Source organism: Corvus hawaiiensis, chromosome 5 (genome assembly GCF_020740725.1).
Source record: "Corvus hawaiiensis isolate bCorHaw1 chromosome 5, bCorHaw1.pri.cur, whole genome shotgun sequence".
Taxonomy (NCBI): Eukaryota; Metazoa; Chordata; class Aves; order Passeriformes; family Corvidae; genus Corvus; species Corvus hawaiiensis.
In genome coordinates, this window is record NC_063217.1 from 2,049,733 (window position 1) to 2,076,601 (window position 26,869).

The 26,869-nt window shown below is 53.9% G+C and overlaps 1 protein-coding gene across 1 annotated transcript in view; it reads right to left on the reverse strand.

Annotated features, from left to right (window-relative positions):
• The window catches only part of DYSF (dysferlin), an 82,032-nt gene that overhangs the window by 38,579 nt on the left and 16,584 nt on the right, over positions 1–26,869 (reverse strand). The window contains 24 exon segments of the mRNA XM_048303335.1: positions 484–645; positions 1,132–1,233; positions 3,185–3,226; positions 4,038–4,064; positions 4,795–4,824; positions 5,623–5,763; positions 6,546–6,727; positions 9,693–9,770; positions 10,026–10,071; positions 10,073–10,132; positions 10,754–10,927; positions 12,425–12,567; positions 13,081–13,186; positions 13,272–13,386; positions 13,681–13,847; positions 14,136–14,267; positions 16,662–16,817; positions 17,516–17,708; positions 20,911–21,017; positions 21,918–22,042; positions 23,079–23,256; positions 24,450–24,563; positions 24,867–24,982; positions 25,658–25,699. Coding sequence (XP_048159292.1) covers positions 484–645; positions 1,132–1,233; positions 3,185–3,226; positions 4,038–4,064; positions 4,795–4,824; positions 5,623–5,763; positions 6,546–6,727; positions 9,693–9,770; positions 10,026–10,071; positions 10,073–10,132; positions 10,754–10,927; positions 12,425–12,567; positions 13,081–13,186; positions 13,272–13,386; positions 13,681–13,847; positions 14,136–14,267; positions 16,662–16,817; positions 17,516–17,708; positions 20,911–21,017; positions 21,918–22,042; positions 23,079–23,256; positions 24,450–24,563; positions 24,867–24,982; positions 25,658–25,699 — 2,738 coding nt within the window.

Here is a 26,869-nt window from a genome sequence, read left to right on the forward strand (position 1 = left end):
CCCTTCACCAGATCCCCTTTTAGTGGATTTTAAGATCCTTCACCACAAGATCCATTTTTACGGGACCTCCAGGTCCTTCACCACAAGATCCATTTCTATGGAACTCTGAGGTCCTTCATCACAAGATCCCATTTTATGGCACTTTGAGGCTCTTCACCCTAAGATGCATTTTTAGGGGACTTTGAGGTCCTTCACCAGAACACCCATTTTTATGGGACTGTGAGGTCCTTCACCATAAAATCCATTTTTATGGAACTTTGAGGTCCTTCACCACAAGATCCCATTTTACGGGATTCTAAGGTCCTTCACAAGATAAACTTTTACGGGATTTTGAGGTCCTCCACCACAAGATCCATTTTTATGTGACTTTGAGGCTCTTCACCCTAAGATGCATTTTTATGGGACTTTGAGGTCCTTCACAGGATCCATTTTTGTGGGACCTTCCCTTCACCCTGCACCACCCCAGCCCCACCAGGACCTCACCACTTCCATGTAGAGCACGCAGACATCGAAGTTGGGGTTCTTCTTGACGTTCTTGATGACGCCGGACTGGACGCGCTGCCCGCCGCACTCCACCAGCAGGCTGGGCGAGGTCACGCTGGCCAGCTGGAAGCTCTTGAGGTTTCTCAGCCCCCAGGCCAGGATCTGTGGGATGAGAGGACAGCGAATCCTGAGCCCGACTTCTGCTTCCAGGCTTCCATGGAGCTTCCTCGGCACTGCAGGAGAAGCTGGAGGTTCAACTGTGCAGGACATGCAGTGGTGGGAATTATGGAATCCTTGAGGTTGGAAAAGACCTCCGAGGTCTTCGAGTTCAACCTGCGGCTGATCCACACCTCGACACCAGGAATTCCTTGGACACCTCCAGGGATGGGGATTCCAAACCTCCCTGAGCACTTCCAATGCCTGCCCATGTTTTCCGTGAGGAAATTCCTCCTGATGTCCAACCTGAACTTCATCCTTATCCCATCCCTTTTTCCCTGGGAGCAGATCCCAACCCCTCCAGCTCCACCTTCCTATTAGGGCATCATGGAGAGCCGGAAGGTCCCCCCGTAGTCTCCTTTTTTTTTTGGAATTCCACCCCAGAATCCAGCTCAGATCCCATTCCCAGATCCCACGGGATTCCCGGCTCACCTCGATGGCCGTGCGCTGCAGGACGGGTTTGATTCCCTGCGGGACCATGTAAACGTTGGGCTCCCGCTGGGGCGGCGGATAGGGAAGGTCGGAATCCGCGGACTGCGGGAATGGAGAGGGAAAGGAAACATCAGGAAGCGCCAGGATGGGATAACAACCCCTTTTCCATATTGGATCCACCTGGAGTCTCCATCTCTGCCAAACTCATCTCTCCCAGGAAATCCAGGACAGCCGAAGGAGGGAGATGAGGAATGGTGGGATGGAGGTGCTGGAAAAGTGGTTTTATCCCTTTAATCTGTCCTGGAGAAGATCCAACATCCCTGAGCTTTTCCCAAAGGATCTGCCCTCCAAAGTTCTATGTTTTTTAGGGAATGATGGGAGGAAACCGCCTCTATCCCATCCCGGGATCCCGGTGGGATGAGGAAAGGGATGAAGCAGCAGCAGCGGGGTCGTAGTTGGGCGATTCCCAGAAATTTAGTGGGAGCAGCGCTGTGGGATGGGGGATTGGCATCGCCTCGGGATCTGGGAAGGGGCTGTGGCTCATCCCACAGTTCGTGGGCAATCCACAAATCCACGGGACAGGGCTCAGGTGAAACTACCTGAGAATTCCATCGGGATCATCCCAAATCTGGGAAGCAACTGAGGAATTCCCAATTTGCCTTCCCAGAGGAGGAAAGCAGGAAGAAGAATTCCTCCCCTCTTCTTTTCCCGCATCTCCCAGAGCCCCCAGAAAGGTGGGAATGAAAGCAAAACCTCTGGAAATCCATCCCAGGAGCATGGAATTCTCCCCCAGCTGGAATTTTATTGGATTCAATAAAATGCAGGTGTGTTTTAATTTCGGGATTGGGTCAGGGATTGCCTCTCCAAAGGGATTTTCCCCAGTGGCACATGGAGAATCATGGAATGGTTGGGGTTGGATCCTTAAGGATCATCCAATTCCAATCCCCTTTCCCATAAAATTCCAAGCTTTAATTTTCCTTGGGAATTGCCAGTGGTTCCTCAGTCCAGCTGCTCGTCAGCTGAAGGTTTTTGGGAATTCCATCTGGGGGAAGGTGCCTGGGATTCCCACATGGAGCAGCCACTCCTCCATCCCATGATCCGCGTGCTCCCAGCGCTGGTTAGTGCCAGCAGGGAATGGGAATTTTATTCAGGATAACCCGAAGGAGAAGGGAGAGCTGCAGAGAATTCCCACATTCCCTGGGTCACCTCTGCAACCCTAATTCCCAAAAAAATTCATTTCAGGCTGCTCAGGCCCAAAATCATGGAATGGTTTGGGTTGGAAGGGATTTTAGTGATGAATCCTTTGGCAAATCCAATGGGAATTCCTTGGAAAAAGAGCTCCTGCCCCGTCCATCCTCTCCAGGATCAACTTGGATTTGAACCCTGCATCATTCCAGGTTTTTTTAAGTCCTTCCTGCTTCTCTCCCGGTGGTTTTCCAGGCGTTCTCCTGGATTCCAGCTGAATGCCAGAGGATGGAATGTTCCACCGGATGGATGGGAATGAGCAGGGAATGCCGGCAAGGAGGTGGGAACAGGGAGGGATCGGGATGGGAGCGGGAAAAGCAATTCCCAGACAAAGCCATCTGGAGGGAGGAAAATCCATAAAAATCCTGCTGGGAGCCAGGATGGGTTGAACAAGGATAAATCAGAGGGAATCCAGGTGGAAAGAAGCTCTGGAGATCACGGAATCCAACCCGGATTTGGATCCAGGATGAGTGAAAATCAACATGGATGAGGCCAAAAAAACTGGAAAAGCTGGAAAAGATTGCGGGTTTAAATGGAAGCTGGGATGTGATCTGAAGATAAATCCCAGAGTTTGGCGGGAATTCAGCCCCAAAAGGCCATTCCCAAAAAAAAATGGAGAAGGATGGAGCCAGCCTGGTCCCTCAGGAGCATCCAAGAGGCACTGGAGACTCCGGCTGGCACCAATCCTTGGGATGCAGCCTCAGGAATTTTGTCGGGATGGGGTTCCCGCGATCCTGCTCTCCCTGAGAGGCTCTGCTGGGATTTTCGTGGATTCTGGGAATAGGGAAGGAAGCAGGGAGAGCGATACCCATTGGAGGAGCCCCTCGGAGAACAAGGCGGGAATGCAGAGCTGTGGAATGCCCCATCCCGGAATTCCGGCGGTGGGAAGAAATGGAGGAAAAAGAGGAGAGAGATGATTATGGACACATGGAACAGCGGGATGAGTTCCCAAGGAAAGGCGGCATGGTGGGAAAAATATCTTGGAAAAATGCATTCATCCCATCCAATCCAACCTTTCCTGGGAATGTTGCTCAGGTCTTTCCTAGCTCATCTCCTGGATTTTGGGATTTACAGCTCTGGGAGTTGTTCCCTTTCCCTGCCAGGAGTTTCCCAAGATCCCAACTCTTGGTTCAGCCTGGGATCGGTTCCATGGGATGCACAAGGATAAAGTCTGGGAAAGGTTGGGATCCTGGGCATGGAATCAGAATCTTGGGAATGATGGAATCATGGAAGAGTTTCCATTGGAAAGCTCATCCCATTGCATGGGCAGGGAACCTTCCACTATCCCAGGTTGCTCCAAGCCCCATCCAACCTATCCTGGAATTTTTGGGGGGAATGGGACATGAGACTTTCCTTGGGAACAACTGGAACAGTCCGGCACATCCTCGATTCATGGCAAATTCCCTATGGAAAGCCTGGAATTGGGATTTCCCATGGCCAGCCCAGCGTTCCGGCTCTGGCATTCCAGGCTTGGAAGGATGGGACACCTCATTCCAGAGGGTAAATGGATCCCAACATTCTCGGCCATGGGGAAAAGCCCATCCTGCCATTCCCGAAATTCTGGTGCTCCTGGCTTGATCCATCTGGGAAAAAGGGGATTTCCCAAGGAGGCAAATTTTAACAATTCCAAGATGAAAAACAAGGAATTCCCAAAGACTCACCTCATCCAGGCTGGAGGAGAGCTCACTCTGGGAAAGAGGAGGAGAGGACGGAATTAGAGAAATTCTCATCCCTAAGCCCATCCCAAGGTTTCTAATTGGAGCTGACAACTGAAGGGAACCCTGGAATGGTTTGGGGTGGGAAAGGATCCTTAAATCCCATCCAGTCCCACCCCCTTCCCCAATCCCAGATGGATCCAACCTGGCCTGGGACATTCCCAGGGATCCAGGGGCAGCCCCAGCTGCTCTGGCAATTCCAGCCCAGCCCCTCCCCACCCTCCCAGCCAGCAATTCCTTCCCAACATCCCAGCCCAAGCTCCCCTTTCCCACTGGGAAGCCATTCCCTGCCTCCTGGCCCTCCAGGCCTTGGCCCCAGTCCCTCTGCAGCTCTCCTGGAGCCCCTTTAGGCCCTGCAAGGGGCTCGCAGCTCTCCCTGGCTCCTTCCCTTCTCCAGGGCAACGTTCCCAGCTCTCCCAGCCTGATCCAGAGCCCTTGGAGCATCTCCCATGGGATCCTCTGGATCCTGGAATGGGATAAATTTGCTGTGTCAGGAAGGAGCTGCCCCATTCCCAGTTTTCCTTATCAGTGAGGAAAACCAGAATCTCTACACGGGAATTCCTTCATCCTAAAATAATTCCCTAGGATTGGATGGAGGGATGGCTGCAGGGCTGGAAACAGGATCCAAATCCCTGGGAAAGCTGGGAAGGGTGCTGGGCCATTCCCAGGGATAGAGGAGTTGCAAGGAGGAGTCGGGAATTACCTCGAATCCAGGGATGTGATGGACAGCTGGCTGCAGGGAGAGAAAACAATTCCCATTAACATTCCCAGTATTCCCGGTGCTAATTCCAATTGAGCTGGCAGAGAAACCTCAGTCCCTTCCATTCCCAAAAATCCTGGACTGTCATCCAGCCAGGAGGCACCAAATCCACCCGGATGATTCCCGCCAGGATCAAACAGCTCCTCTGGGAGCACATCCCATTCCAAGGCCTTCCCGAGGCCTTTCCCACCTGGTTCTGAGAGAATGAGGAGAAGGAAGAGGCCTCGTGTGGGGATTTGGGGCCTTTTCCCGGTGTTTGTGTTGGGATTTCCAGGGAATTGTGGGATTCCCATTCCCAGTTAAACCTTGGGGCTGGGAAGGAAGAACAGGATGGAGGGATTGAGCTTCCCAATCCATCCATTTTCCTAGGTAGCCATCGGAAAAGCTGGAGTGGCTTCAGCTCTCCTGAACCCCCTCCAGGAATAATTCCAAGGAAAGGGCAGCATTCTTTAGGGATTTGGCAATTCCCAGCTCCCTCGATATCCCTGAGACCCCCCAGGACTTGTCCTAGGAGAGATGGATCCATGCAGCCCATCCCACCTGGAATTTCCATCAGACCACCTGGAATTTCCATCAGACCACCTCTTTTCCCAGCTGGAAAACCTCAGCCTATGGAATTATCCCTCCAAAAGAGACAAATCCCAAATCCCTCCAGCTCTTCCCATGCTCCAAAGGCGCCAATGGATGGACAAAACCCAACACCTGGCAAAGGTCAGATCCTGGAGAAGAACGGGAATTCCAGAGCATTCCAGGCTCGGGGATAGAGCTCACCTTTTCCCGCTGGATCAGCTCGAAGGCAGCCAGGAGCTCCCCGACATTCCGGCCGGATTTGAGGACGGGATACCAGGAGAGCCGGGGCGAGCGCTCCAGGCTGGGCTGGCAGATGCAGCGTCCCATGAATTCATCCGCGCCCTGAAGAGGAAATCCCGGGATTTGGGATCATCCTTCCCATCCCTTTTCTCCAAAAAAATCCATCCCCCTCTCAGCCAAAAAATTGGAAGTGAGGGATGATCCCGTTATGGGATTGGGGCAGGAAAATGAATGGATTGGTGCCCACAGAGCCTCCAGCTTTCCAGCTCTTTCCTGGAATTCCTAAGGCTGAAAATACACTTTTTTAGGAATTTTGGCTTAAAAGCTGGAATTCCTATCCCAGGTTTTCCAGAGCAGGAACTTGGAGCCTTCAGCAGCTCCTAAAAATCCCGTTCACTGCTCCGCACTGGGATCTTTGGGATCTTTCCTGCTTCCTGCTGGCAATGAGCAGGAAAGAGGGAAAAAGATTCCTGAGATATTCCCAAGCCCTTCCCGAGGTTTATTCCAAGTGCTTTTCGCCTGAATTCCCTCCTGCACTTGCGACAGTCTCCAGCCTGGTTTTTCCGGGAAAAAAAATGAAATTCCTGCCACCCATCCCCCAAAATTCCATAATTCCCAGGCCCTTTGGACACAGCAAACAGCAGAGGGCGTTTCCCTAATTCCATGACTGCTTCCAATCTTATCCCAAGGTTTTTCCATGAGGAAACGCCGTTAATTTTCCCACTTTAAATGATGCCGATGAAGCCCAATGAATGGGACTGCAAGGACACCACAGGATTTTCCCTGGAATTTCACCCTCTGGAATGTCCAGCTCAAGGCCTGAAGAGAAGCCGGACATCACATTCCAGAGGCTGGGAATTCCCAGTGGGAATTCCCACACTCACATAGGTGTCGTGGTCGTAGATTTCCACCAGGATATTGGGAGGGGACTCGGCCACATCCCGAGAATTCCCGAAAATCTCGATCTCGTAGAAGATCAGGGTCTGATCCCAGGTGGGATTCAGGGTGTTCTTCTCCACCACCGTCTTCTGGCTCTGGTGCAGGAAGGACACGATGGCGTAGGGATCTGCGGGAATGGGATTCAGGGAATGGGATTCAGGGAATGGGATTCAGGGATGGAGCCGAGCTCCGGCTCTTCCCGGAATTCCAAGCTCCATCCAGAACTGCCTCCCAAAGGATTTTGGGAGTTCTCAGCGTGCTCCAGCTCATCCTGAGGTCCTTCAGGTCTTGCTTGAGGAGAAAGGAGCTGCCCAGTCCATCCCGTCTGGAATTCGACATTCCAACGCCAATCTGCCTGGCTTTCCAGGTGATTTTCCAGCTGGGAAGGCTCAGTCTTGGAGTTGGGATTGTTCTAAAGATCCAGGGAGAGCTGCGAGCCCCTGGCAGGGCCTAAAGGGGCTCCAGGAGAGCTGCAGAGGGACTGGGGCCAAGGCCTGGAGGGCCAGGAGGCAGGGAATGGCTTCCCAGTGGGAAAGGGGAGCTTGGGCTGGGATGTTGGGAAGGAATTCCCAGCTGGGAGGGTGGGGAGCATCCCACACATCCCTGGATGCAGATCCCAGGAAAATCCCACATTTCTGGGTTCATATCCCAGGATTATCCCACATACCCCTGGATTCAGATCCCAGGAAAATCCTACCCATCCCTGGATTTGAATCCCAGCATTACTCCACATATCCCTGAATGCGGATCCCAGGATTATCCCACACATCCCTGGATTTAGATTCCAGGAACATCCCGCACATCCCTGGGAGATTTCCTGGGATCCAAAGGTTGCAGATCCCATGTTTATCCCACAAACCCCCGGATGCAGCTCCCAGGAACACCCCAGATTCCTGGATTCAGATCCCAGGAAGATCCCACACTCCTGGATCCAGATCCCAGGATTACCCCACACATTCCCAGGTTCATATTCCAGGATTATCCCACACCCCCCAGGATTCAGATCCCAGGAACACCCCCCACACACCTGGACTGAGATTCCAGGATTATCCCACATATCCCTGCATTCAGACCCCAGGATTACCCCACATTTCTGGAAGCGGATCCCAGGAAACCCCACATCCCAGGATTCAGACCCCAGGATTATCCCACACCCCCTGGAAGTGGGGCCAGCTGATCCCAGCAGCATTCCCCCTTTCCTCCCCTTTTCCAAGGAACTGGGGGATCTGGGGATGGATTCCCCCTCTATCCATGTGAACAATCCAGGGCCGCTCAGACATTCCCAACAATCCGCTCTGGGAAGAGCCTTTCTCACTTTTTTTCCAGCTGAATCCACTACAATAAACAAAAACCCCTGGATTTGGAGCTGCTTTTTCCCTCTCTTTTTTTTCCCCCATTTTTCCCTCCCTTCTCCTCCTTTTTTTTTTTCATGGAAGCCTCTCTAAAGCCCCTTTGTCGGGAACAGGGAATGTTTATTTTTCCAACGGCCGAGCCCCTTTAATGAACTCCTTTATTCCCGGCAGCGGGAATCACAATCCCACATTGTGGAACTCGTGTTGTCCTTGGCCGGGATTTTTCCAAAGGAAAACAATTCCGGACTCCCCTCCCAGGCCATGAGCTCACCTCACTCCCACCTCCTCATCCCGACAAGGAGCTTTTTGTGGGAATCCCGGGTGGGAGCAGGCACTGGGGGATTGTTTGGATGCTCCAGAGTGTTTATTCCCAAAAAATCCCATCATTCCAGCTACTAGGAGAAAGAGGATTCCTTCGGGATCACAGTCCAGCTGCTTCCCCAATTTTGGGATTGTCCGTGTGTCCCATCCAGGATCCATCATTCCCAGGATGTGTTGTTCCAAGTGGAGTTTAAATCCCAGAATTTGGAGGGAAATCCCATCCAAATCCCTCCCTAAGTTCCCATGGAAATCGAGCAGGGATAGCCGTGGAGGGATGTTGGATCTCTCCTGCCTGTGGACACTTTTCCCGGGATTTGGGACATTCCACGTTATCCCAGCTCTGATCCAGAGGCGGTGACATCCCCCTTTCCCGCTTTTCCAGCTCCGAAGCATTAATGGGATCACCTGGCTGGGATGGCCCAGCCCCCAGGGATGAGGATGTGGGATTTTCCAGTCGCCGGGATAATTCCTGGCACTCCATCCCACCTCAGCCACATTCCAAAGGGATGTTCCACCTACATCCAATCATCCAAGCACCGCCAGCACCAGAATCCCACGGATAAAAGGATTTCTCCTCTTCCCACTTATTTCCTATCCCAAAAAACCCCAGTGTGGGATGTCCCGACCACACCAGCACAATCCTGGGAATTTCAGAAATCCCTGGAGCTGTGCTGGGAATGGTTGGAGCAGCAGGACATGGAAAAGTCCTCCCTCAAAGCCCAGCCCATTTTCCACCTGGAATCCCTTTCTTCCATGGAAATCCCCTTCCCAAGTCCCAGACCCCAGGGATTGCTGCCCTCCTGAGCTGGGAGAAGGGGAATGCTGAGGAATTCTGGAATCATGGAATACCAGAGTGGTTGGGAATGGAAGGGACCTTAGGGATCATCCAGACCCAACCCCATGGGCTGGAAACCTTCCCATGGATCAAATCCAATGAATTTCCTGAGGATGCTGGAGAAGAAGGGCCCAGACTGTGCCAAGATCCTGATTAAATCCTCTCACCCTCTGGAATTTTTCCTGAGTACATCCCATGGAAGTTTCTCCCTGTGCTCCATCATATCCAGCCTGGAGAAGGGAAGACTCCAGAGATTTCTTGGAGCTCATTCCAGAGCCTAAAGGGGCTCCAGGAGAGCTGCAGAGGGACTGGGGCCAAGGCCTGGAGGGCCAGGAGGCAGGGAATGGCTTCCCAGTGGGAAAGGGGAGCTTGGGCTGGGATGTTGGGAAGGAATTGCTGGCTGGGAGGGTGGGGAGGGGCTGGGCTGGAATTGCCAGAGCAGCTGGGGCTGCCCCTGGATCCCTGGGAATGTCCAAGGCCAGGTTGGGATGGACTTGGATCCAGCTGGGATAGCAGGAGGTGTCCCTGCCCATGGGATGATCCCTCTGCTCCCGGAATTCCTCCCGCTGCGGATCCGGACTCACCGGAGAAGCTGTCCTTGTCCATGGCTATCAGATCCCGCGCCTGGTACAGGTAACAGCGCAGGTGGAATCTGTTCCCAGCTGCCGGGAAAATGGGAATCATGGAAAAGATGAGCCTAGGAATACTTTTCCATCAATCCCAGTCTCCCATGTGAGGGAATCCCAGCTGAATCCCCCCAGGATATCCCAAGCACTGATCCCAGAGCCTGTGGATGTTCCCATAAGCACCATCCTCCCCTCCACCCTTTTTCCAGGTTTCTTTTTCCAGGTTTCTTTTTCCATCTTTTTCCAGGAAAAGGATGGGAAATGCCTTTCCAGCTCCCCTTGGATCCTTACAGTCAAAAATGCAGGAGATTGTGGGTCGGTTGACTCCGAAGCTGAGGGGTGGACGCGGATTTTCCGTTGGATTTTCCATCGTCGCTCTTGTCGTCCGTCACTCCCCCCTGCAAGGAAAACAACGGAAAGTCGGGAATGCCAGGATCACCTCCACAGCTGGGATTCCCCATTGGATGGGATCGTCCGGGGTGTCCAACAGGAGTCTGGGCTTCCAGTGCTCCCCGGAATCCTAAAATTTAGGTTGGAAAACCTTTTGGAGATTCCTGAATCCTCCTAATCGCCCCACTGGCCTTGGAATATTTGTGGGAAAAGGAGTAATTTCCAAAGCTGAGAATTCCCACCCGCGGATCCCAGGGGAAAAGGGGGAATAGGAACAATCCTGCTGGGAGCTTTGGGAGTGGGAGGCAGCTGGGATTCCCAGGATGGGAGCAGCTCATGGAAGACACCACAGAGCTGCTTTTATCCCGAAGGGATCAACACTGGATGGGAGCAGGGAAAGAGGGGAAAAAATCCAAACAGGAGGGGGAAAAATTCCATGAAAACACAGAATGGGAGCTTTGTGCTGCTTTGGCTCTCATGGAATCATTGGAAAAGCAGCAGATTGGGAAATCCAGAGCGTGGATGAAGTCAGGATAGCAGGGAACAAACAGGGATGGCGGGAAGCTTAAAATGAGCGGCCGATAATATTCCCAGGCAGAAATTTGGGAATGGGGGAAGCTGTTCCCTACCAGAGCCCCTTCCAAGGCGAAGACTGCGGCGGGGCCGGTGCGTTCCAGAGGCTCCATCCGGCGTCTCCAGCGGCGCCGGCGGAAGGAGTCGGAGCGGCGCTGCTGGAGGTGGAAGCGCCAGCCGAAGAGGGAAGCGTATTCCCAACCATCCCCATCCAGCTCCTCCTGCTTGTGCTGCCGGACAGGGATCACAGGGATCACGTTTTCCAGGATCCACCCAAAAGCTGGATTTAGGTTTTTCGGAATGCTGTCCCATCCCGGGTTTTTTCCCCTGTGTTTTGCCCAGGTTGGACTCATGGAATGGAGTCATGGAATCATTGAGAGAATTATAGGAATATTTAGGTTGGGAAAGACCAAAAGGTCAGCGGGTTTAGGTTGGGAAAGGCCCTGGAGATCATCATGGAATTATGGAATGGTTTGGGATAGAAGGGACCTTAAGGATCATCCCATTCCATGGGCAGGGACACCTCCCACTGTCCCAACTGGATCCAAGCCCCAGTGTCCAGCCTGGCCTTGGACATTCCCAGGGATCCAGGGGCAGCCCCAGCTGCTCTGGCAATTCCAGCCCAGCCCCTCCCCACCCTCCCAGCCAGCAATTCCTTCCCAACATCCCAGCCCAAGCTCCCCTTTCCCACTGGGAAGCCATTCCCTGCCTCCTGGCCCTCCAGGCCTTGGCCCCAGTCCCTCTGCAGCTCTCCTGGAGCCCCTTTAGGCCCTGCAAGGGGCTCGCAGCTCTCCCTGGCTCCTTCCCTTCTCCAGGGCAACATTCCCAGCTCTCCCAGCCTGATCCAGAGCAGAGGGGCTCCAGAATGCTGGAATGCTTTGGGATGGAAGGGACCTTAAATCCCATCCCATCCCAATCCATCCACGGGCAGGGACACCTCCCACTATCCCAGGTGGATCCAAGCCCCAGTGTCCAACCTTGCCTTGGACATTCCCAGGGATTCAGGGACTGGAGTCTCCCAATCCAACCATTAACCTTGCTGGATCCACCACTGGCAATTCAGCCCTTCACCAATCCCTGGGATGAATCCCACTTGGAATGGGATCTCTGAGCTAGGGCTGAGCAAGGCTGGGGTCAGATCCTGCCCAGGCCTGTGGAGCTCCAGCAGCTCCACTTCCCATCCCGCTTTTCCCTTTGCCATCATCCCGATCCCTCTCATGGCTCTGCCACCTCTGGAATTTCTCCCTGGATCATCCACCACAAGCCCGGGAAGGATTTTCCTCCCCAGCTCCTGGTGACACCCACACCCCTTTGAAAACAGAGTGCCAGGGGCTCCACGTGGCCACAATTATCCCGAAAAATTGCTGGGAAGGGAGACAAGTGGCCTTGGGAAGCAGCAGAGGTGGGGGAGGAGGGAGGGAGGATTCCCAGCATTCCCGGTCCAATGGCACCATCTAGAGGCAAGCGGGATATGGACAGGCTGGGGCCATCGGCCCATTCCCATTTCCCACACTCCAGAACATTCCTGGATGTCCCCATCCCACCCCGCAGCCCAGTCAATCCCCCTGGAATATCCTCCACCCCTGGGAATGTGGAATTTTTCATGGGAAACCGCGACGAACCCCCCCCCCCCCCCCCAGCTTCCAAGGAAAAGCAGATCCTGCCAAAACCCGGCACCCATCCGGAGGGACAGAGCCACATCCCGATCCGGTGTCACCTTTTCCCACCTTTCTCATGGCTTCCATGTGCTCCAGGTCGCGCCGGCGGAGCCGCACCCAGCGCCGGCGCCGGTGGGTGTGGAACATCTTCTCCGCTGGCACCCAGGCCTTGGGCTTGCGCTCCGGCGGGATCGTGATCCCGTATTCCCAGCCTTGGGAAGGAGGGAATACCTGGTGGAGGTGGGAGAAGAGCCCCCCCCTCTATTGGCTCCCACCAGGAATTTCCAACAGTGAAGGTGTGGCCGAATCCCAACAACATTTCTTGGTTGGATTTCCGTCCTTATGGCACCACCCATCCCTCTGGAATGCCCAGGGATGGATCCGTGGTGTCCAAATCCCACCTTGGGGACTCTTCCCTGCCTCCCTCCAGCCATTCCAGACTCTGGGATCATCCTGGAGCTCTCCAGCCCAGTGTTTTCCATTTCTTTCCCACCAGGATCTTCCCAGATTATCCCAGCATGGCCTTTGGGAATTCCCGTCCCACAGCTCCAGGCTGAGCCAAGGGAAAAGGATTCTCCAGGAACTAACCCCATCTCCTGATCCAGATCCCACAGCCTGGGAATGTTCTCATCCACAGAACGTGGAAGAAACCAGGATCCCAAAATTCCCGAATCCAGGATCCTGAAATTCTGGAATCCAGGATCCCAAAATTCCCTCCCTGGTACCTTTCTCATCCACAGCCCTGTTGAGATCCGTATCCCATTCCACGTCTTCCCACTTCCAGCCTGGAGGACACTCAATCTCATCCTTGGGCAGGACCTTCTCCCCATTCTGTGGGACACAGGGAAGTTCACCCACTCCTTAAATTTCCCCTGGGATTCCAGCCTGGCTCCCAGAATTCCCAGTTTTCCCTCACCACATCCGTGTAGGAATCGGTCATGTGGATCCACTGCCCTCCGGGAAGCCGGACTTGGTTCTCAAACACCTCCTCCACAAAGCTCAGGTGTCCGGCGTCCACGTCGTGCAACAACCTGAATCCCGGGAATACCCAAAATTTGGGATTCCTCATCCTACCTTCCTCTTTTGCCATCCTCAGCGCTCCCAAATTTCTCCCACCCCTCCAAGCAAAGTTTTCCCTCAGGAAAAACCCAAACCAGGATGAAAATCCCACCCCAAAGCTCCTCAGTTTTGGAGCATCCCAAGATTTGGATGAGGGGGAATCACATCCTTGGGCACAGATGAGGAACCCCAGGGGCATCCCAGATTTTTCCAATGGATTTTGGGATCCCCAAGACACCCATTCCCAGCAGAAAAGCCCCACTCACGTCTTTTCCGGGCAGATGAACCAGTCCCCGGCCCAGGTCCATCCCGCAGAAGGCCGGAAGCTGTCCTTGGGCAGCTTGATCCGGCCGGTGACATCGGAATATTTGGGATAGGTCAGGCCAGTGGTGCCCCAGTTCCCCACCAGCGCCAGTTTGGTTTGGTTCTCATACTGGGAGAGCCAAAAAAAAAAAGATGGATTTAGGGTTGGAATACCAGAATTCCATGAATAATCCCTGCAGAGGGACAGACCTCCCGGGAAAAGCCCAACCCATTCCATGGCATCCTGATTTTCCCATTGTGAGGGATAACGCAACTTCACGGCTCATTCCCAACTTTCCCCTCAGCATTCCAGGCTGAGCTGGTGATCCTCCTCCCCACGGTTTTAGGGAATGATGAGATTTTAGGTCCAGCCCACCCCATTTTCCCGCCAGGATGGGGATTCCTTGGGAATGCTCACGGTTTCGGCGAAGACGGAGAGTTTTCCCTCGGCAAATTGGTTGAATTCCTTCTCATCCACAGCCAATCCGAACCAGAGGCGCACCCGGATCTGCGCCGGGATCCGTGGTCCCATTCCATCCTCCTGCGGGTACTGCCAAGGAAAAGGTCCCCAGGAGGGGATTAATGGGAATTCTCAGGATGGGAGGCTGGAAGAGCGGGAATGAAGGATCCCTGGATGGGGAAGGCGGGACATGGAGCAGTTGGGACAATGTTGACAGCAGGTGGAGCGCTTTGGGATCATGGAATTGAGGTTGGGAAAGACCTTCAGGATCATCCCAATGGCACCATCAAGATCCCAGCTGACCTTGAGGAGCTTCAAAATTCCAGGGTGATGGACAGGATCAGGGATAGTGTCAGGGACAAGATGAGGGACATGGGCAAGGACAGGGACAAGGACAAGAACAAGGACAAGATCAGGGACAAGCTCAGGGACAGGGACATGGACAAGGACAAGCTCAGGGACAGGGACAAGGACATGGAAAAGGACAGGGACAAGGACAGGGACAAGGTCAGAGACAAGGACAGGGGCAGGGACAAGGAAAAGGACAGGGCCGTGGACATAGGGATAAGGACAGGGACAAGCTTAGGGATAATGTCGGGGACAGGGACAAGGTCAGGAACAGGGAAAAAGACATGGACAAGGACAAGGATAAACTCAGGGACAAGGACAAGGACATGGAGAGGAACAAGGACACGGACAAGGCCAGGGACAAGGTCAGGGACAAGGACACGGACAAGCTCAGGGACAGGGATAAGGACAGGGACATGGAAAAGGACATGGAAAAGGACATGGAGAGGAACAAGGACACGGACAAGGCCGGGGACAAGTTCAGGGACAGGGACAAGCTCAGGGACAAGGACCAGGACATGGACAGGGACAAGGTCAGGGACAAGGACATGAACAGGGACAAGGACAAGGTCAGGGCCAAGGACAGGGACATGGACAAGGACAAGGACATGGAAAAGGACATGGAAAAGGACAAGGACACGGCCAGGGACAAGTTCAGGGACAAGGACATGGAAAAGGACATGGAGAGGGTCAGGAACAGGGACAAGGTCAGGGATATGGACAGGGACATGGACAAGGACAAGGACATGGAAAAGGACATGGAAAAGGACAAGGACACGGCCAGGGACATGGACAAGGACATGGAAAAGGACAAGGACACGGCCAGGGACAAGGACATGGAAAAGGACATGGACATGGACAAGGCCAGGGATAAGGACATGGACAAGGACAAGGACAAGGACAAGGACATGGAAAAGGACATGGAGAGGGACAAGGAGATGGAAAAGGACAGGGACATGGACAGGGTTAGGGACAAGGACATGGACAGGGACAAGGACATGGACAGGGACAAGGACATGGACAGGGACATGGAAAAGGACATGGAGAGGGACAAGGACATGGCCAGGGACAAGTTCAGGGACAAGGACATGGAAAAGGACAGGGACATGGAGAAGGTCAGAGACAAGGACATGGACAGGAACAAGGACCTGGACAAGGACAGGAACAAGGACATGGCCAGGGACAAGGTCCAGGAACAGGGAAAAGGACAGGGACAAGGACAGGGACAAGGTCAGGGTCAGGGACACCCTCCAGGGTCCAGACTCCAAACCCAACTCACACACTCAGGAAAAAAGAGAATAATCTCCAGGAATTTTTTTCCTCACTGCCCTTTTCCCTCTCTCCCAGCCACTTTTTCCTACTCTGAGAGCTGCTGGGTTTCCATCCCAAAATCACAGATAAGGAAAAATCCCAATGGAGAGATTTGAGTTCATTTTTGGTGCTGGCTGGGTTTGGGAATTGGGATTTTATTCCATTTATTTTATTTCATTTCCCCTTTTTTTTTTTTTTTTTTTTTGGAGCTTGTTCTGTGCTGATTTTCTGCTCCCGGTATTTTCCGGACATGAAATATCCTTGGAGATGGGAGAAGCTTGGGAATTGCCTGGGAGAGGAGGCAGCAGCTGAAATTTCCTGGAGTGGCAGAGGGTTGGGAATTTGAAAAATATAAAAAACATTAAAAATAAAATGGATTTTCCTAAAAAAAGCACAATATTGGATAAATATTCCCTGCCCTGGAATTGCAGGATAGAGGGAGATATCCAGGGAATCTGCTGCAGATCCGTGGAAGAGGAGCTGGACCCCACTAGAAGCACAGCCAGGAATTTTTCCTGCAATTTCAACAGGCTGGAATTCCCAGAGAAGCTGTGGCTGCTCCTGGATCCCTGAAAGTGCCCAAGGCCAGGTTGGATGGACTTGGATCCACCTGGGATAGCAGAAGCTGCCCATGGATGGGGTGGAATTGTTGGGATTTACGATCTCTCCCAACCCAAACCTTTCCATGATTCCATGAAACCGGGGCTGAGCGTTGTGTTGGGATTTGAGGTATCCTTGCTGGATTTTCCGTCTTTTTTATTATTTTTAGTGGAAAAACTGCTTGGAAAAAATCAAGATTCCACCTGGACACTCTTCCAAAGGTACCTTGAGGAAGATGGTCTGCAGCTTCCCGCAGTTCCGGCCGCAGCAGTTGGAGATGTTCCGGGAATACAGCACCTGGTGGGCTGGGACGCGGGCGAAGGCCACGCGTTTGTCCCCCTGGAGCATCCAGATGACGATGTCCGGGAGGCTGTTCTGGGGCTGGAAAACACAAATCCACAGGGTCCCACTAGGAAGGACAGCCTGGAATGGGATCATGGGATCCTGGAATGGTTTGGGGTGGGAGGGATCTTAAATCCCATCCCGTTCCATGGACAGGGACACCTTCTGCTATCCCAGGTGGATCCAAGTTCATCCCAGCCTGGCCTTGGACATTCCCAGGGATCCAGGGGCAGCCCCAGCTGCTCTGGCAATTCCAGCCCAGCCCCTCCCCACCCTCCCAGCCAGCAATTCCTTCCCAACATCCCAGCCCAAGCTCCCCTTTCCCACTGGGAAGCCATTCCCTGGCTCCTGGCCCTCCAGGCCTTGGCCCCGGTCCCTCTGCAGCTCTCCTGGAGCCCCTTTAGGCCCTGCAAGGGGCTCGCAGCTCTCCCTGGCTCCTTCCCTTCTCCAGGGCAACATTCCCAGCTCTCCCAGCCTGATCCAGAGCAGAGGGGCAGAATTCCCCCTTTTCCTGCTGTGGGATCAGCCTGGGACATGTGGAGCTTCCCACCCACCAACATTCCAAGTCCTTCTCCAGGGCTGCTCCCAATCCATGAGTTGGCCCCAACTCATCCATGATCAAGACCAACCTCAACCATCGGAACCAAACCTGGGGGAAGTCATGGATTTGGGAGCCAGGATGGAGCACCACCCCTGCTTCCCACCAAAACCACGATGGGAAAACCAGGAAGAGTTACCTCCTCCGCCATGGCCCGGAGCCGGCACAGCCAATCCTCCGCCTGATCCAGGATCTGGGAAAGGCTGGAATTCTCGTGCTTGAGCCTCAGGGCCACCTTCAGGATCTGCTCCAGGTGGGTGCTCCGGAAGCGGAACAGGTTCTGATCCAGGTGGGTGCTGGACGCCTTCCCCAGGACGTCGGGAAGCTTCAGGCTGCAGGGATGGGCGGAAATCAGGGATTGGGTTGGATTGGGATGGACCTTGAAGGTCATTAACCATCATTAAGGGTCATTAATCATCATTAATGGTCATTAGTGATCATTAATGGTCACTAATCATCATTGATGGTCATTAATAGTCATTAAAGGTCATTAATGATCACCAATCATCATTAATGGTCATTAATGGTCATTAAACGTCATTAATGGTCATTAATGGTCACCGATCATCATTGATGGTCGCTGATCATAATTAATGGTCACTAATCATCATTAATGGTCATTAATGGTCATTAATCCATCCCAAATCCACCCCCAACAGCTCATCCAGTGTCTTGTGGGATTTTCCTGCCTTTTTGAAAGCGTTTTTTCCATACTTCCAGTGAGTTTTCCAAGGAACTGAGGAGCCACCAAAGACATTTGGGAACAGGAAGACCAAAAGAGCTTCAAACGACAGCCGGAATTCCCCCTGGAATCAGGATGGGAACGAGCCACACCCACATTTTAATATCCATTGATCCAAGCTCCTGGAAAAATGGATCAGGTGCCAAACTGGGAGGTTTTCCTGTAAAATTCAAGGATTTATGGATCCGCTGCTATAAATGAACTTCCTGCTCCCGGCTCCCGAGCTGCAAATCAGGATTTCCTCCGGAAAAAATAGATGGACACAAAGATAAATTTATTTTTAGGCCATGGAGAGGTTTGGAAGGAGATTGTTGAGGAGGCAACATTCCCACCTCAGGATTTGGGATTGGGATCTGTAAATCCCGTTTTCATTGTGGGTAAATTGGGGGAGAACATGGAATCATGGAATGGTTTGGGTGGGAAGGGATCTTAAATCCCACCCAGTTCCACACAAGGACACCTCCCACTATCCCAGATTGCTCCAAGCCCTGTCCAGCCTGGCCTTGGACAATTCAGGGATGAGGATTTGGAGTGAGGGGGAAAGAGGAGGGAAAAGGTGGGAAAAAAGGGAAAGGGAGAAAGGTAAAAGGAGGGAAAGGGGAGGAGGAAAGGGGAAAAAAAGAAAAAAGGGGGAAAGGGGGAAAAAGGAAAACAAGGGGAAAGGGAAAGAAAGGAGGAAAGGGGGGGAAAGGGGAAAGGAGAAAAAAACAGAAAAAGGAAAAAAGGGTGAGAAAAAGGAGAGAAGAGACAAAAAAGGGGAAAAGGGGGGAAAGGGAATAAAAGGAGAAAAAAGAGGGAAAAGGAAAAAATTGGGAAAAGGGGGAAAAATAAAAAAAAAGGGAAAAGGGGAGAAAAGGAAAAAGATAAAAAGGCAGAAAGAGGGAGGAAAAGGGGGGGAAAGAGGGAGAAAGGGGAAAAGAGAGGAATCAGAAAATAGAAAAGAAGAAAAAAGGAGGGGAAAGAACAAAAAAGGAAAAAAGGGAAGAGGGGGAAAAGGGGGAAAAAGGAAAGGGAAAAAGGAGGGGGAAAAAGGAGGGGGAAAAAGGAGGGGAAAAAGGAGGGGGAAAAAGGAGGGGGAAAAAGGAGGGGGGAAAAAGGAGGGGGGAAAAAGGAGGGGGAAAAAGGAGGGGGAAAAAGGGGGAAAGGGGGGAAAAAGGAGGGGGAAAAAGGAGGGGGAAAAAGGAGGGGGAAAAAGGAGGGGGAAAAAGGAGGGGAAAAAGGAGGGGGAAAAAGGAGGGGGAAAAAGGAGGGGGAAAAAGGAGGGGGAAAAAGGAGGGGGAAAAAGGAGGGGGAAAAAGGAGGGGGGAAAAAGGAGGGGAAAAAGGAGGGGGAAAAAGGAGGGGGAAAAAGGAGGGGGAAAAAGGAGGGGGAAAAAGGAGGGGGAAAAGGAGGGGGAAAAAGGAGGGGGAAAAAGGAGGGGGAAAAAGGAGGGGGAAAAAGGAGGGGGAAAAAGGAGGGGGAAAAAGGAGGGGGAAAAGGAGGGGAAAAGGAGGGGGGAAAAAGGAGGGGGAAAAAGGAGGGGGAAAAGGAGGGGGAAAAAGGAGGGGGAAAAAGGAGGGGGAAAAAGGAGGGGGAAAAAGGAGGGGGAAAAAGGAGGGGGAAAAAGGAGGGGGAAAAAGGAGGGGGAAAAAGGAGGGGGAAAAAGGAGGGGGAAAAAGGAGGGGGAAAAAGGAGGGGGAAAAAGGAGGGGGAAAAAGGAGGGGGAAAAAGGAGGGGGAAAAAGGAGGGGGAAAAAGGAGGGGGAAAAAGGAGGGGGAAAAAGGAGGGGGAAAAAGGAGGGGGAAAAAGGAGGGGGAAAAAGGAGGGAAAAAGGAGGGGGAAAAAGGAGGGGGAAAAAGGAGGGGGAAAAAGGAGGGGGAAAAAGGAGGGGGAAAAAGGAGGGGGAAAAAGGAGGGGGAAAAAGGAGGGGGAAAAAGGAGGGGGAAAAAGGAGGGGGAAAAAGGAGGGGGAAAAAGGAGGGGGAAAAAGGAGGGGGAAAAAGGAGGGGGAAAAAGGAGGGGAAAAAGGAGGGGGAAAAAGGAGGGGGAAAAAAGGAGGGGGAAAAAGGAGGGGGAAAAAGGAGGGGGAAAAAGGAGGGGGAAAAAGGAGGGGGAAAAAGAGGAGGGGGAAAAAGGAGGGGGAAAAAGGATGGGGGAAAAAGGAGGGGGAAAAAGGAGGGGGAAAAAGGAGGGGGAAAAAGGAGGGGGAAAAAGGAGGGGGAAAAAGGAGGGGGAAAAAGGAGGGGGAAAAAGGAGGGGGAAAAAGGAGGGGGAAAAAGGAGGGGGAAAAAGGAGGGGAAAAAGGAGGGGGAAAAAGGAGGGGGAAAAAGGAGGGGGAAAAGGAGGGGGAAAAAGAGGGGGAAAAAAGAGGGGGAAAAAAGAGGGGGAAAAAAGAGGGGGAAAAAAGAGGGGGAAAAAAGAGGGGGAAAAAAGAGGGGGAAAAAAGAGGGGGGAAAGGAAGAAAAAAGGAGCGGAAAAAAGGAGGGGAAAAAAGGAGGGGAAAAAAGGAGGGGAAAAAAGGAGGGGTAAAAAGGAGGGGAAAAAAGGAGGGGAAAAAAGGAGGGGAGAAAAAGGAGGGGGAAAAAGGAGGGGGGAAAAAGGAGGGGGAAAAAGGAGGGGGAAAAAGGAGGGGGAAAAAAGGAGGGGGAAAAAAGGAGGGGAAATGGGAAAAGGGGGGAAAAGGGGAAGAAAAGGGGGGGGAAAGGGGAAGAAAAGGGGGGGAAAAGTAGGGAGAAGAAGGACAGAAGCTGTGGTCCCTTCCAAGATCAAGAAGAAACATCAGGAAAAGTTTCCCATCCCGAATTCCCGAAGTACCTGCAATCAGCGATGACATCATCAAGCAGTTGGGATCCCAGGGCCTCCAGCTCCATCGGGGAGCGGTTGGATTTCAGGGCCACCTGGACCTTCTCCAGGTTTGCTTCCTGCAGGAAAGGTGGGGATCAGGAGCTGCGGAATCCCCGGAATCCTACTCCTTTCCAGGACATTCCCAGCAAGGGGCTGGGGAAGAAGTTGGATCAGAGATTCCACTCGGAGTCCCACCAGGGATCTGCATCCCAATGTTTGGAGCTCCAGGGGAACCAACAGGGAAATCCAACAGGAAATCCCAGAAGTTGCTTCGGAGCTGAAGGAGCTGAAGGACTGGCCCTGGATCCCTGGAAGTGTCCAAGGCCAGGTTGGACACTGGGGCTTGGAGCAATCTGGGATCTGCTGGGATGGTGGGAGGTGTCCCTGCCCGTGGAATGGGATGGGATTTAAGGTCCTTTCCAAGCCAAAGCATTCCAGGGTTCTGGAGCCCCTCTGCTCTGGATCAGGCTGGGAGAGCTGGGAATGTTGCCCTGGAGAAGGGAAGGAGCCAGGGAGAGCTGCGAGCCCCTTGCAGGGCCTAAAGGGGCTCCAGGAGAGCTGCAGAGGGGCTGGGGCCAAGGCCTGGAGGGCCAGGAGGCAGGGAATGGCTTCCCAGTGGGAAAGGGGAGCTTGGGCTGGGATGCTGGGAAGGAATTGCTGGCTGGGAGGGTGGCGAGGGGCTGGGCTGGAATTGCCAGAGCAGCTGGGGCTGCCCCTGGATCCCTGGGAATGTCCAAGGCCAGGCTGGACACTGGGGCTTGGATCCACCTGGGACAGTGGGAGGTGTCCCTGCCCATGGATGGGGTGGGATGGGATGGGACTTAAGGCCCCTTCCCACCTCAAACCATTCCATGATCCCATAATTCCGTGAAGCTCCTGATCCAGTGGGTTCACGGCTCTGTGTGGCCGGTCGCTCTCCAGGCTGGAGGTGCCCTCTGTCCCCTCCCAGTGTCCCCAGGATGTCGCCGGTCACTCACCAAGCGCTCGGCCCCGTGCAGCAGGAGGTTCTGGGCGTCCGTGCGGGAGCTGATGTCCTCCCAGTACGAGGACAGCACCACCACCGGCTTCACGTTCCCCCAGGGCAGGTAATAATAGTGACAACCTGGGGACAGTGCAGGGTCACCTCGGGATGTTGGGATAATGGGATTCACCCCTTGGGAGCAGGGATGAAGGGGGAAGAGTGGCATCGGGATGGGAATTCGCCTTGGGAAGTCCTTTGGAACCAAATGGGAATGGTGTTTCTCAAATCCGTGGGATCCCACCAAGAACCAATGGGATTTGACTCCACGGCTCTGGAAGTGAGACCAGAAACCACTTCAACATTCCTGGCGGGATGAGGATGGGAGCCAGGGAAAGGCCAGGGAAAGGCCAGGGAAAGGCCAGGGAAAGGTGCTCCCAAAAACCTCCTCATGGAGCTGAGAGAAATCCCGGCTTCCCTGCTCCTCCCCAGACAATTCCCTGTGGCTGAGGTGGGAAAACTCTCTGGAGTTGTCTGGTCCAAGCAGGATCACCTGGACACAACCTCTGGATTCCCCATGATCCCTGGCAGTGCCCAAGGCCAGGTTGGATGGGGCTTCGAGCAACCTGGGATAGTGGGAGCTGTCCCTGCCCGTGGATGGGGATGGAATGGGATGGGATTTAAGGTCCCTTCCATCCCAAAGCATTCCAGGGTTCTGGAGCCCCTCTGCTCTGGATCAGGCTGGGAGAGCTGGGAATGTTGCCCTGGAGAAGGGAAGGAGCCAGGGAGAGCTGCGAGCCCCTTGCAGGGCCTAAAGGGGCTCCAGGAGAGCTGCAGAGGGACTGGGGCCAAGGCCTGGAGGGCCAGGAGGCAGGGAATGGCTTCCCAGTGGGAAAGGGGAGCTTGGGCTGGGATGTTGGGAAGGAATTGCTGGCTGGGAGGGTGGGGAGGGGCTGGGCTGGAATTGCCAGAGCAGCTGGGGCTGCCCCTGGATCCCTGGGAATGTCCAAGGCCAGGTTGGAGCACCTTGGGACAGTGGGAGGTGTCCCTGCCCATGGATGGGGTGGGACTGGATGGGATTTAAGATCCCTCCCAACCCAACCCCTTCCATAATTCCAGGATTCTCTCCCAGCAGCTGCGTTTGGATCATCCCAAAGGATGGAACCCACGCCGTGCTCACCATCAAAGACAGCCCGGCTGTACTGGGTGGTGGAGGCCAGGGGCAGGCAGGTGGTGTCGAACTTGTTCCCGTAATTCCCGATGGATACCTCGAACTGGATGGCTCCGTCCACGCCCTGGAGCATCGTAGCCGAGTAGAAGGCGGCAAAGAGGGAATATTTCCTTCGGCGCAGGTATTTCTGGGATACGGATGGGAATTGGATATGGAGGAGATGCCGGCAATGATCTCCAGGAGGTTGAGCCAGAAGGGGATGGAGGGCAAATCCTGAGGGAGCTGGGAATGGGGTGGAGAACCAGGAAAAGCTGAGGGAGCTGGGAAAGGGAGAAAAGGTGGATCCAGAGGGACTTTGTGGCTCTGCACAACTCCCTGAAAGGTTGGAGCCAGGTGGGAGTTGGGATCTGCTCCCAGGGAATAACAGGAAAAGAGGGAACGGCCTCCAGCGCTGCCAGGGGAGGCTCAGGTTGGACATCAGCAGGAATTTCCTCATGGAAAAGGCGCTCAGGCCTTGGAAGTGCCCAGGGAGCTTTGGAGTGCCCATCCCTGGAGGTGTCCAAGGAATTCCTGGATGTGTCCCTCAGTGCCAAGATGGGGATCGGGCACAGCTTGGACTCGCTGATCCTGGAGGATTTTCCAACCTCAGGGATTCCAGGATTTGGGGATTCCATGACCCCTCACTGCCCTGGCACAAACACCTCAGTGATCGCTCCCAAATAGGAATTTTATTGGAAGGGGAATAACAAAAGTTGCAGCACAGGAATTTTGGGGGAATTTTAGGAAAAGCTGATAGAAGAGGAGGCTGCAATTTCTCATGGAAAAGGAGCCAAAGCAGGAAATCTGGGAGAGCCGGAATGGAGGGAAATCTCCCATGGGAGACCTTGGAGACCCTTGCAGGGCCTAAAGGGGCTCCAGGAGAGCTGCAGAGGGACTGGGGCCAAGGCCTGGAGGGCCAGGAGGCAGGGAATGGCTTCCCAGTGGGAAAGGGGAGCTTGGGCTGGGATGTTGGGAAGGAATTGCTGGCTGGGAGGGTGGGGAGGGGCTGGGCTGGAATTGCCAGAGCAGCTGGGGCTGCCCCTGGATCCCTGGGAATGTCCAAGGCCAGGCTGGACACTGGGGCTTGGAGCAGCCTGGGATAGTGGGAGGTGTCCCCGCCCATGGATTGGGATGAGTTTTAAGGTCCATTCCCACCCAAACCATTCCACGATCCCACAATTCCATGCTCACCATTACCAGCTCGGACACTTTGGGATGGAAATCCAGCAGGAACCCCCTCCAGGAGCTCACAGACCACAGGACACCCCCCCACCCACGGCCAACATCCCTTCCATAGCGTCCCATGTGCCAATCCCAGAGATTTTCCAGAAATCCCAATACCTCCACCCTCAGGATGTCATCAGCAGGAATCTCCTCCACCTTCTGCTCCATGTGCTCCACCAGTTTGGTCTCCAGCTCCACCAGGATCCGGCCCCGATATGCAACCCCCTCGCCCTTAGGATAGACCGAAACAGGTGTCAGGATCCCAAAATTCCCTTCCCGAGGCCGAGCTCTGCCTTCACTTCCAAGGAGCTTCATTGCGGAGCAGCAAGATCAGGCAAAGAATTCCAGCAGGTGCTTCCCAGGTGGAATTTTGGGAGCAGAGCGGGATCGGGAGGCGTTAGCAGCAATAGCCTGGAGCGGGAAACAGCGCAGGCTCCTATGACAAAGCCAGGTTGGGTTAAGAGCATCTTTTTTTTTGGGAAAAGAGAAGCCGGAGGATTATTTTGGGATGCGCCAGGAAGCAGCCGAGGTCACCTTTCCCAAATTGAGCGTCTCGTAGGGATCGGGAAATCCGGTGAATTCCCGGGGGCTGCCGTAGAGGTTGATGTAGCAGGGCCCGAAGGTCGGCAGGAATCCCAGCCCGTCATCCACTGGGAATGGCAGGGAAAAGAGGGATTAGGGATTTTTGGAGGATCCTTGGCAAGGTGTCCTGCTTGGTGTAGGATCACAGGCGGATGGAGGCCACCAAAATCCTGGGATTTCCACCCATTTTGAGTCTACGACCTCACCTTGGAATAGGAGAAAGATAAGGAGGGCGTGGCGCTGTATCCCGGGAATTCCCAATCCCAGGAAAAGTCCCCATGGAAAAGGGAAAGGACAGAGAGGGATTGGACAAGAGGAAGAGTGACAGGAGAGAGGGAGGAGCCTCAGGATGTGCCAAGGGACATTTAGGTTGGATTTTTGGGAATATTCCTTCCTGGAAAGGGCTGTCCCCATCCCAGGAGGGATGGAACATCCCTGTGGATGTGGCACTTGGAGACACGGATCAGGGGTGCTCTTGGCAGCCAGTGGATCACAGGGATTTTCCAACCCTGTGATTCCATTAAAACCTCTCATTTTTTATGGAATTTTGAGCAGGAATCCTGCCCTGAGCTCCATGTCCACACCCCAGACATGGCAACATCCCGGGAATCCCCAAAGAGCCAAACCAGAGCCATTCCCTTTTCCCAACTCATCCCAGCCAATCCTCCCCCAGTCCAGAGAGCGGAACCAGTAAAACCAGTCCCAGGAGGCACTGGAAAACTGGGATGGTACTGGGAACGTACGGTCCGAGGGTTTCAGAGGCTTCGCAGGAGCAGGAAATTCATCTGAGGCACAAAGAGAGGGAGAGAGGTTGGGAAAGGTTGGAAGAGGAGCATGGAAAAGGGACGGATATGGGAACGAAGGTGGAGATTCCCATGGAGAGACAGAGAGAGAAAGGGAGAGGTTGGAAAAGGTTCGTGGAATCATGGAATCACGGAATCATGGAATCACAGAATCACGGAATCATGGAATGGTTTGGGTGGGGAAGGGACCTTAAAGCCCATCCAGGTGCATCCAGGGACACCTCCCACTATCCCAGGTTGTTCCAAGCCTCATCCAGCCTGGCCTTGGAAAATTCCAGAGGCTGTAGGATTGGGATGGAGCAGGATTGGGATGGAGCAGGATTGGAGCCTCCCTGAGTTGCATTCCCTGGAATTTCCTTGGGATCCAGCAGATCCCAGTGGTTGAATGGGAGATGCCAATCCTGGATCCCCCCATTCCCATCCTCCCTCCCGGCCTCTCTCCCTCTCTCTCTCTCTCCAGCCCATCCCAGGATCTGGATTGGGATTGGGAAGAGGGGACTGGACAATGCCGGTGGGTGGGACACGGGTGGAGCCCCTGGATCGTGTCCCAGTTCATGGAATCCATGGAATGGCTTGGAAGGACCTTCAAGCTCATCTCATTCCATGGGCAGGGACACCTCCCACTATCCCAGGGTGCTCCACGTTTTTTCCTATGTGGCCATCCCATGTCCCTATGGTTCGTTGCGGGGGGGGGGGTCACAAAGCCACACGTGGAATTCCCGGTGGGATCGCGGATTCCATGGAAGTGCTGGCAGCAGGAGAAGCTCGTGCAGGCAGAAGCTCCCGGCCCTCGGCAGCTCCAAAGCCGTGTCCCAAATTCCCACCCGGCACTGGTGACGGTGACACCCGGCTGAGCCCTGCCACCACCTGGGGGTCCTTCCCCTTTGAAAAATCCCAGGATTTGGACGGGAATTCCCACCCTGTGACAGCCCCTAAATGTCACCTCAGCCACACCACAGGGGGGACATGGCCTCGGCCAGCAGCAGTGCCACCACCGCCACGTGTCACCAACCTCCAGCACCCATGGACCTGCAACCTCCATCTCCCATTCCCCAGAATCCACCAAATCCCAAATCCCAAGTGCAGAGGGGTTGGATCCATCCGGAAATGGGGCACAGCTTAGAGGAACCCCCAGGACCCCACTGTGTGTCC